Source organism: Bison bison, unplaced genomic scaffold (assembly GCF_000754665.1).
Source record: "Bison bison bison isolate TAMUID 2011002044 unplaced genomic scaffold, Bison_UMD1.0 scf7180017864533, whole genome shotgun sequence".
NCBI lineage: Eukaryota > Metazoa > Chordata > Mammalia > Artiodactyla > Bovidae > Bison > Bison bison.
In genome coordinates, this window is record NW_011495082.1 from 8137680 (window position 1) to 8148504 (window position 10825).

Consider the following 10825-nt stretch of genomic DNA (forward strand, 5'->3'; position numbering starts at 1 on the left):
GTTAAGTTGTTTCAGTCGTGTCCAACTCTGTGTGACCCCAGAGACGGCAGCCCACCAGGCTCCCCGGTCCCTGGGATTCTCCAGGCAAGAACACTGGAGTGGGTTGCCATTTCCTTCTCCAATGCAGGAAAGTGAAAAGTGAGAGTGAAGTCGCTCAGTCATGCCCAACTCTTAGCGACCCCATGGACTGCAGCCTACCAGGCTTCTCCGTCCATGGGATTTTCCAGGCAAGAGTACTGGAGTGGGGTGCCATTGCCTTCTCCGGTCTAACCTGAGTAGCTTCAAATTGCAGACATTTTGGTCCTTCACTGTGATGACGAAAAGGACCAACTGCTGATGAATGAATCTTACTCTAGTAATAGACCAATATCTTTTGATTCTTATGTTTCAGCTTACATCTTCTACAAAAGATATCTTTAGGAAGGAATTTCTCTTCCCTGCTGGGCCATCAAATCATGAAGTATATAACTTGTAGCAGGCTGGTCACTGTGAAACTGTAAACCTTATGACTGAAAGCTTAGAAAAGTTCCTGTCTATAATGGAAATGAAAAAGAAAAAACAGCTGCTGCATGCTTATTATGCCACAGTACAAATATATATCCCGCCTATTTCTGTGAATGGAAAGAATTAAACAAGATAGAAAGAAATTGAGGGTTTCTGGTGAAGAAAAGGCAGTAGGCATCACATCATGGGCTTGAATTTCTACAGAAAATGACTCCACCCTGAGCCCAAAGGCTATGTGAGGTCTTACGGCCTACTCAGAATAAATCACAGAATAAAACTGTGATTGACTGTGTGATCAATCTTTGTGATGTTCAATTTTATGGATCAATCTAGCTGGGCCATGGTGCTCAGATACATGGTCAGACATTATTCTGGCTATTTCTGTGAGGGTATTTTTGAATGAAATTTACATGTAAAGCAAGGTACTTTAAGTAAAGTAGATTGACCTCCCTCATGAGGGTCAGTCAGTCAGTTCAGTCGCTCAGTCGTGTCTGACTCTTTGTGACCCCATGGACTGCAGCATGCCAGGCCTCCCTGTCCATCACCAACTCCTGGAGCTTGCTCAAACTCACATCCATCAAGTTGGTGATACCATCCACCATCTCATCCCCTGTAGTTCCCTTCTCCTGCCTTCAATCTTTCCCGGCATCAGGGTCTTTTCTAATGAGTCAGTTCTCATCAGGTGGCCAAAGTATTGGAGCTTCAGCTTCATAAGGGTAGGCCTCATTCAATCAGTTAAAGGGCTTCAAAGAATAAAGGCTGAACTTTCCAGAGCAAATGCTTCCCTAGTGGCTCAAACAGTAAAGGATCTGCCTGCAATGCAGGAGACACGGGTTTAATCCCAGGTTGGGAAGATCCCCCAAGGATCTTTCATTTCACTTTTTCCAGAGCAAGAGGGAATTCTGCCTGAAGACATATTTGAAATCAAACTGGGACATCAACTCTTACCTGGTTCTTTAGACTACTGACCTCTCCATAAGATTTTGGACTCATCTAGTCTCCATAATTACATAAGCAAATTGCTTAAAATAAGTGTATTTCTCTATATATACACAACCTGTTGGACTTCCCTAGTAGCTCCATGGTAAAGAATCTGCCTGTCAATGCAGGAGACATGGGTTCAATCCCTGGGTCAGGAAGATCCTCCAGAGAAGGAAATGGCAACCCACTCCAGTGTTCTTGCCTGGGAAATCCCATGGACAGAGGAGCCTGGCAGGCTACAGTCCTGGCTAGGGTCACAAAAGAGTTGGACACGACTTAGTGCAATAACAACATAAAACCTGTTAGTTTTGTTTCTCTGGAGCACCCTGACTACTGCACTATCTATTTAGCCTCAAGTAAGCTCCCACCACATCTAGTAAGAGGAGAAAGATACACTGAACACTAAGAGAAATAATATATTATATATGTCATACTAGAATTATCTTAAAAGCAAATATGAAACACACAAAAGAGAGAGAGGTCCATTCTATCCTCTGCGGATCAGAGAAAGTTTTCTTTGAGGTTGATCTAAGCTTGAGAGATGAATAAATATTCTGCAAACAGATGGGAGGGAGGGTGGGGAAGCTGCAGCCTGGCACCACATGCTCCCTGCCTGAGTCAAGGCCCAGAGATATACAACAGCACAGCGTATTAGGAAGCCACGAGTAGGTTTATATAGCTCGAGCATAGGGTGAGTGGGAACTGGGGCAAGAGGGAAGGCAAGTGATGGAGCCAGAAAAAATATGAAAGGGCCAACTCATGAAAGGTCTGGTGCAACAAGGCACGCGGCTTAAAATTCATCTTGCAGGGAAACACAAGGTTCCAAAAACAGGCAAACATGATCACAGTGGCAGCTTCAAAAGATATGAATATCTCTGGTAGCAGTGTTGAGAACAGGTTCAAAGACCTGAACCTGTTCAGGAGGGCAGAGCAGACACGGAGCGACCACACTGCAGCTAACAGTTTGATCAGGCCACCATAACAAAGCACCGTAGATTAGCTGGCTCAAACGACCGAAATCCCTTTCTCACGGTTCTGAAGGCTGAGAAGTACCAGATATAGGTGCTTGGCTGATTAGGTTCCTGGCGAGAGGGCTCCTTCTGGCTGGTAGACAGTTGCTTTCTTGCTCTATCCTCACATGGCCTTTCCTTGGTGCATACACGGAGGAGAAGGGGAGAAACGGAGAAGGGGCAGGAGTGGAGAGACAGAGAGAAAGAGAGATGTAAAGCGACTAATCCTATCTGACTAGGACCCCATCTCTATGACCACATTTAACCTAAGTTACTTTGTAACGGCCCCATCCCTAAATACAATCACCCAAGGGGTTAGAGCTTTGACATATGAATACTGACGGGGCGATGCATTTCAGCTGAACTGCAGAGATATAGCTTTAAGAGATGATACAGACCTAAGCTCAACCAACAGCAGTAGCGATGGAGGAAGATGAGATGCAAAAAGGTACAAGACCTGGCCACACATTAAACACCAAGAGTGAAAGGACTATGAAGCTTCTAACATAACTGGCTGAACAGTGGTGTCGTCTGTTTAAAACAGGAAACCACGTTACTGGCCTGGCAGAACCTCAGGGCCTTCAGGCTTAGAAAATGCAGGCCCAGTGAAGAGTGGAAGTGCGTAGTCAGACTGAAAACAGGAATTATTGAAAATCTATTCATTCTTCTAATGCTATTCATTCTTCTAAATGCTGTTAGCAGTTGTCCAGTCAAGGAGGAAGATGTAAAGATGCTTACTGTACCATTTTTCAACATTTCTGTGTGTTTGAGAAGTTTCACAAGTTGAATATTGGGGGAAAGGAAGCTGGTGATAGGAACCTGAGTACGCTTCACGTTTGGGAGTGAGGCTTGCTCCCTGGCAGGGAGTCAATTGTCACTGACAGGTCTGAGATTTGCTTTTGCTCTAGTTACAAACTAATCAGCTAGCCTGTTACTGTTTCATGGGTGCTAATGCAAGACACAAAATTTCTGGGTCACAGACAAAGGGCTTTACTCATCACAGCATAGCATCAGCATATTTGCACTGGTTTCTTGGACTCCAAGTCCATGGAGCACAACATTATGTGACCCTAGATGGATGCTGCACACACAGTGGTTCAGGCTGAAGCTGCAAAATACCGAGCTTGGGGAGCTTACCATTTGACAGCAAGCTGTAGGCAAGCCTGTTCTTTGTCCCAGAGAAAGACCTAACTTCATGCTTCAATATTGCTTGTTGCAAACACAACTCTTGAGAAATGGCCCAGGTGAAAAAGCAGGCAGGGCCTTGTTTTCTTGGCATATCCAATATGACATACAGGAGTATGAGAGATTCACAGAAACTGTCATAATGCTCACCCACTGAGTTCACTGCCTCTGTGACACCAAACACGTTTATGCCTCAGGCAAAACACTAAGTAAGGTACTTCTAAAAAATGGAATAAACTATTGGGAGACAACTCAAGTCCTAGAAAGGATGTTGTTACCCCAGAAAAAAAGTACTCCAAATTCTAGGATTTGATGGGTCCCAAGTGAAACGGTGGGCTTCCCAGGTGGCCCTCGTGGTAAAGAACCTGCCTGCAAAGCAAGAGACCAAGAGACGCAGGTTTGATCCCTGGGTTGGGAAGATCCCCTGGAGGAGGGCATGGCAACCCACTGCAGTATTCCTGTCTGGAGTATCCCAGGACAGAGGAGCCCGGCATGCTGTAGTCCATGGGGTCACAAACAGTGGGACAAGACTGAAGCAACTTAGCACAGCACACAACAAATAAAATGGTATAGTCCAAGAGCACCCAAGTATGCCTGCCAGGGAGCAAGCCTCACTTAGAAACGTGAAGCGTACTCAGGTTCCTATCACCAGCTTCCTTTCCCCCAATATTCAACTTGTGAAACCTTTCAAACACACAGAAATGTTGAAAAATAGTACAATAGGCATCTTTACATCTTCCACTTTGATTGGACAACTAACAGCATTTTGCCATACATACTTTCTATTTCCCTGAGTTTTTCCTCTTCTTTGGGACACATTTAAAAATAGCTTGCAGGCACCATGACTTTCTCCCTATATTTATTTATTACCCCTATAATATTTCACTAGCATCACCTAAGAATAAGGACATTTTTCTACATAACCATAATATGTGATATTTCATACCTGAAAAACATGAACAATTCTTCCTCATTGCTCCTGAAGAGTATACAGGTTGTTTGTTTTACCTTATTATTTTTTTAACCAAAGTCCCATCAATGTTCATATATGCAAGCTAGTTGCTGTCTCCTTGTTTATTTCCATCTACAACAGTTTCTTTACCCTCAACACACAAATCTTTTCAGTATTTTTAATGGTATTGTCTTCTACATGTCCCTTGTATTGGATTGTGTCCTTGTGGTATCATTTGCTCTTCCCTCTATTCTGTATTTCACGAAAATGGAATACAACTCTAAAGGGCTGATTAGCGTCAGAGCCAGCATGTGTAGTAAGATACATCTACAGTTAATGCTGTGTACTTCAAACAGCATCCTATCAGATGATACAGAATGTCAAGTTATTCTACCACTAGTGATACTAACTGTGTTCATCAGGTACTGTGCTGACGGCTAAATCTCTATTTTAAGGTATGTATTTTTCCCCTTACACTTGCAAGAAATCTCTGAGTTGGTACTCTGGGAAAAGTGCAAATATTCTGTGCAAACATACTGTGCAAATATTCCCTCACATCCTTCATGAAATCAATTATTTCAAGAAGCAGTTGTATTTCCTCTACTAAATTAACAACCACAAACTTAATTTACCAAGTTACCACAAACTTAATAGCTTTAAACTGAATTCAGCATCTCACAATTTATAGATCACAAATATGGGTTGGTTCCACTGGCGTCTCCGCTTTAGGTTTCACAAAGCCAAAATCAAGGTGTCAGCCAGCTGGGCTCTTACCAGGAGGTTCTGGAGAAAGTCCCCTTTCAAGTTCACTCAAGTTGTTGGCCAAATGCAATGCACTGAGTTTTCCGTGCTTCTTATTAGTTTAGGGGTACCCTGAGCTCATGCAGGCCTCTCTTTGGTTCTATCTCAAAGCCAGCAATGGCATGTGAATCCTCGTGCCTGAAGCCGCTCTCCCTGCCTCTTCTGCAGAATCTCTGTGATTGACTCTTCTGCCCTTTCTCTTCGGCTTTTAATTGCTCTTGTGATTACACAGAATTCACCCAGATAATCCAGGACAACCTCCCTATCTTAAGATCTTAAGATCAGTTGACTAGTAACCTTAATTATATCTGCTGCATAAGTCACTTCACTTACTGTGAAGTCCCTTCACGGTAGATCCCAGATTAGTGGTTGACTGAATAAGCAGGAAATGGGACTCTTGAGGGAACATCTTTAGAATGATGGTGATTTTCTAATTGTATCTTTTTTTTTTTTACTGTTAGTAGCCAGTATTCTTTGGTAAAGTAAAACATTCCTTCTTCAACTGCAAATGAACTACGGTTTCTCATAAAATGTTGAGCTACTTAATTCTTTCCCTTTGATTACCAATTTTCAGATAATTTTCATCTTATGACAGCAAATTAGCTATACTATAAAAATGCTATGGAATCAAGACTTTTAATTAAATATTTTATAATCAATAGAAGCCTTATTCTGTTTTACCCTCAAACTGTCCCAATTTTGGCCAAAGGAAATCCTCTCAAGTTGAGTTTCTTTGTCCTGTTCACATACTGCCATTAAACTGAGGGTATGCCTTCCAAAAAAGACAATGTCCTCAGCTCATCTTGTATTTTCTCTACCAGAGAGATAGTGCTGAGCCAAAACTAGGACCAGACTTCCTGACAGCCAGGCCTTGGTTTCTGTCACAATATGAGATGTGGGAATTTCACATTATATGAAGATATTAGTCACACACATCACTGGCATCATTGACTCAAGGGACATGAGTTTGAGCAAACTCCAGGAGACGGTGAAGGACAGGAAAGCCTGGTGTGCTGCTGTTCATGGGATCACAAGGAGTCAGACACGACTGAATGACTGAACAACAACGACAAATCACATTATATTCAAATATTTGACTACTAACATAATAATTTATATTATTATTCTTTAAGTTGTTCCTATTTCAAATACCTGAATATGGCCATTGGAAAAATCCAATTTTTTTAGCTGCATAAATTCCATTTTTTTAGTAGTAGTACTTTTCTATAACACTGCACTATTTTACAAGACATATTACTAATTTAGGTTCGGGGGAGTGGAAATTATGCCTTTACTTTCTTTTTTTGTAAATGTGGTCCTAGCCATGAATAAAAAGCCAAGCTTTTAAGACTGTTTAATCAATACTATCCTCTTTCTAAGCACACTAACAATTTATTAACTTTTAAAGAAGTAAACAAATATCAAAGGAAGTGCAAAGACCCAATTTAGGCAAAAAACTCAAATCTTTCATTAGAATTTCTTCTGGATTACAAATTCTCCATTTAATAATAATTCAGTATTGACATGAAAGAGACAGTTGAGAAAATTTGACAAGTTACATGCTGGGCTTTACATTCTATTTATTACTTAAATGATAGCCTTTCTAATCTTTCAAAGGAAACGTTATTCCTTGGCATAATATTCGTCTCCGATATATACGCATGAAAACTTCTATTCTGAAAATCACCCTTTCACACCACTCTCCCACTTCTTTAAACTGAAAGTATCTTTCTAAATTTAGACAAATTAACCAAACTTATTAAAAGCTATGGACCCTGTGGGAGAGAGAGAGGGTGGGAAGATTTGGGAGAACGGCATGGAAACATGTATAATATCATGTATGAAACGAGTCGCCAGTCCAGGTTCGATGCACGATACTGGATGCTTGGGGCTGGTGCACTGGGACGACCCAGAGGGATGGTATGGGGAGGGAGGAGGGAGGAGGGTTCAGGATGGGGAACACATGTATACCTGTGGTGGATTCATTTCGATATTGGGCAAAACTAATACAATATTGTAAAGTTTAAAAATAAAATAAAATAAAAAATAAAATAAAAGGAAAAGGTGGCTGGCAAAAAAAAAAAAGCTATATGTTTTTATTAAGTTATATGTACACAGTAAAAATATATATATACATATTAGCAAAAGCATTTGTTTGACTGTAAAAATTAACTATGTGAGTGTAAAAGAGTACTCTTTTGTGTAGTTATGACACTGCATTCTAAAAAGAAAATGACATCTCAGTTTATTTTACTTACACAGTAAGTTTAATTTACATAGAAATGATAGAGCATTTCAGGAGCAAGTCTTAAAAACAATTTCTGCTGAATGACTGCTATAATAATCTCCTTAAGAGAGAAATAAACATAAACTAAAACAGCAGTTGTGAAACATATATAGTACCTCTCAGCTGAAGACAAAACTCAATATTCTGCAGCAAAACTTAAGAAAACAGAAGGGGCTTTGGTTTAGATTGTTGGCTGAAGTTAAAAGCTGTCTTCTTAAAACTTAAATTTAAGCATACCAAAAGTTTATTTAGTAAGGCAGGCTCAAGGCAATAAGCTCAAATTTCTGAATTCCGCCCTATCCATCACTGAGGAGAAACGTTTTTCCAGTGCTTTTACGTGGAGGACACTGGTGAGAGACTTTTCACAGGTTCTCGCTTAACGGAACTACAGATCTTATTGGTAATAAGAAGCATTAACCTATTTTCAGAATTTAAACACAATGTTTATATGTTTTCTGGGAACTCTAGATAATTATATGAGAACTTGAATTTTCAGGATTATGGTGACATGTCTTCAGATTGACCATGAGGGTCATAGTCAAAACTTCTGTGACTCTCCATTGGCATTAAAGTAAAGTGAAAGTGTTAGTCGCTCAGTTGTGTCCGACTCTTTGCAACACCATGGACTGTAGCCCACCATGGTCCTCTGTCCATGGAATTCTCCAGGCAAGAATACTGGAGTGGGGTGCTGTTTCCTTCTTCAGTAGATCTTCCCTACCATGAAATTCCTTGGACATCAAACAAATCTGTCCTCTGCGCTAAAAGAAGACACAATCTCTATCTTCTAAGTCTGCTTCCTAATCAGACATCTTAAAAAAGATGGTTCAGAACAAAAGCTGTCAACATCTTTGCTCAAAGATGTTCAGAAGAGATCCAAGAAAAGCTGTATTCCAGAAAAGAAAAACTTAATTTCATATATTCTTTATGCTACTGTTTAACCAAATAATTCATTTTGACTACTTTTATTAGACAGCCAAAATATAAATAGAACTTTCAGCTTTTCTTTATAGAAATTAAGCAGTTGTCTAGTTATCACAGTAAACAAATGTGTTCATATGCATTTTATGAAAAACACAGACTATGACATCAAAAATCAGAGACATCACTTTGCTGACAAAGGTCCATATAGTCAAAACTATGGTTTTTCCAGTAGTCATATACGGATTTGAGAGTTGGACCATAAAGGAGGCTGAGTGCCGAAGAACTGATGCTTTCAAATCGTGGTTCTGGAGAAGACCTAAGAGTCCCTTGGACTGCAAGGAAATCAAACCAGTCCATCCTAAAGGAAATCAACACTGAATATTTACTGGAAGGACTATGTTGAAACTGAAGCTCCAATACTTTGGCCACCTGATGCAAAGAGCTGACCCACTGGAAAAGACCCTGATACTGGGAAAGACTGAGGGCAGGAGAATGGGGCGACACAGGATGAGATGGTTGGATGGCATCATCAACTCAATGGACATGAGTTAAGGCAGACAGTGAAGGACAGGGAAGCCTGGCGTGCTGCAGTCCATGGGGTTGCAAGGAGTTTGAGATGACTGAGCAACTGAGCAACAGCAGCATGACACCAATGGGTAAAACTCGGAGCTTTAACAAAACATTCACTCGAATGACAGATGACATTTTCAAAGTTTCCACCAGGGGTAGCATTAAAGAGGCATGTCATGTTTCCCAAGGCCTAATCCTTCATCAAGTCAAAGATACGTAGTCTATAGCCAATAGCAATTTTCTTCCTATAGATAAACACTTTTTTGTAACTTTTGGTAATAACTGGTAACTGTATTTGTATATACTTAAAACGCACAATAAGATGATTTTATAATTGCCAGGAAATTTCTAAGAAAAATTGCCAAGACCAGGATAATTAACACATCCATCATCTCACATAATTAACAATGGTAACTCTGTGCTTTTTGTTTTAGATAAGCATTTCAAAGAAGACTTATTCTTCCTGGCACAGCAGAGGACTCAACCTCCTAAAAACATTAAAAAAAAAATAAAATTTAGCATCAATTTGTTCCCCTTATAATGATTCATTATAAAATATTAAGGTCATGAAAAAATTTGTATAAAAACATAAATTTAAACTGAAATTATGTTTCTAACGCTACCACTAAAAATAAAAAAAAAATACAAAAAGCTTTTTGAACCATTTTGTAGAGAGAACACATGTACTGCTTCAACTTAAACCTTTATTCTGACTATTTAAAATTGGAATAAAAAACAAGGTTAAATCATATACACAACCATACCTCTCCCAGTGCTTCATATCTTTTCTGGTTCCATCTGTGCAAGTCTTCCCGGTAGTTAAAAACAAACGGCTCCCCAGTTTTTATGTGTCTTAACTGCCCCTCTAGAAGACAAACAAACAAGTTTATTTGTTAAAATAGTGCTATGATTCAGAGTATATTTATAATAATATGTAAAGCATAATAAATAATGTCTAATAAAAATTTAATGTCTCAGGACATTCTCATTGTTTTCATTAGATATTTTTCTTTAAATAGCCATATAGTGCAAAGATATACACAGTATAATAGAAGGACCCAAGTACTCAAAGGCTATGTCTTCCATCTTCATTTCTCTAACCCAAAGCAAATTAACAATATTTGAAGGCCTATAACATATGAAGATTTTTGCTAGCTACAGCCATGAACATGGTCCCCGTTCTTAAGCTTAGAGGTTTACCTGAGGAGTAAAAGCATAAATATTTAAAAGTGAAGCAACTTTTTACAAAGAATGAAGTCAACAATCTAAAAAACTGCTACAGGCAATTCACATAAAGTCTAAAATGAGTTTAGAAAAATGAAGGATCCCTATAGGCTAGAATAGGTTCAAAGGTTTTAGTGAAATTTCTCAACTGGCTTGAAATACAAATACGATTGCAAATGGAAATGGGAGAGGGACAGTGAACCAACGCAGGTTTAGACTGCTAGGTAGGAAGTTAGGCATCAGCAACAAGGGGTGACCTAGCTGAAAAGGAGGAAAGCTGATCTCTAAACCCCCTCTCAGACACACCCAGGGGGGGCTCACAGATTTGCTACAAAAATCACCAGAAAGACTGTTCCAACTCCAGGCCCTAAGGCACACAGTGGATACAAA

The 10825-nt window shown here is 39.8% G+C and overlaps 1 protein-coding gene across 3 annotated transcripts in view; it reads right to left on the bottom strand.

Annotated features, from left to right (window-relative positions):
* The window catches only part of FAM172A (family with sequence similarity 172, member A), a 283100-nt gene that overhangs the window by 220464 nt on the left and 51811 nt on the right, over nucleotides 1-10825 (bottom strand). For all 3 annotated transcript variants that reach the window (XM_010831927.1, XM_010831928.1, XM_010831926.1), the window contains one exon: nucleotides 9976-10076. In XM_010831927.1, coding sequence (XP_010830229.1) covers nucleotides 9976-10076 — 101 coding nt within the window. The remainder of the gene's footprint in view (nucleotides 1-9975; nucleotides 10077-10825) is intronic.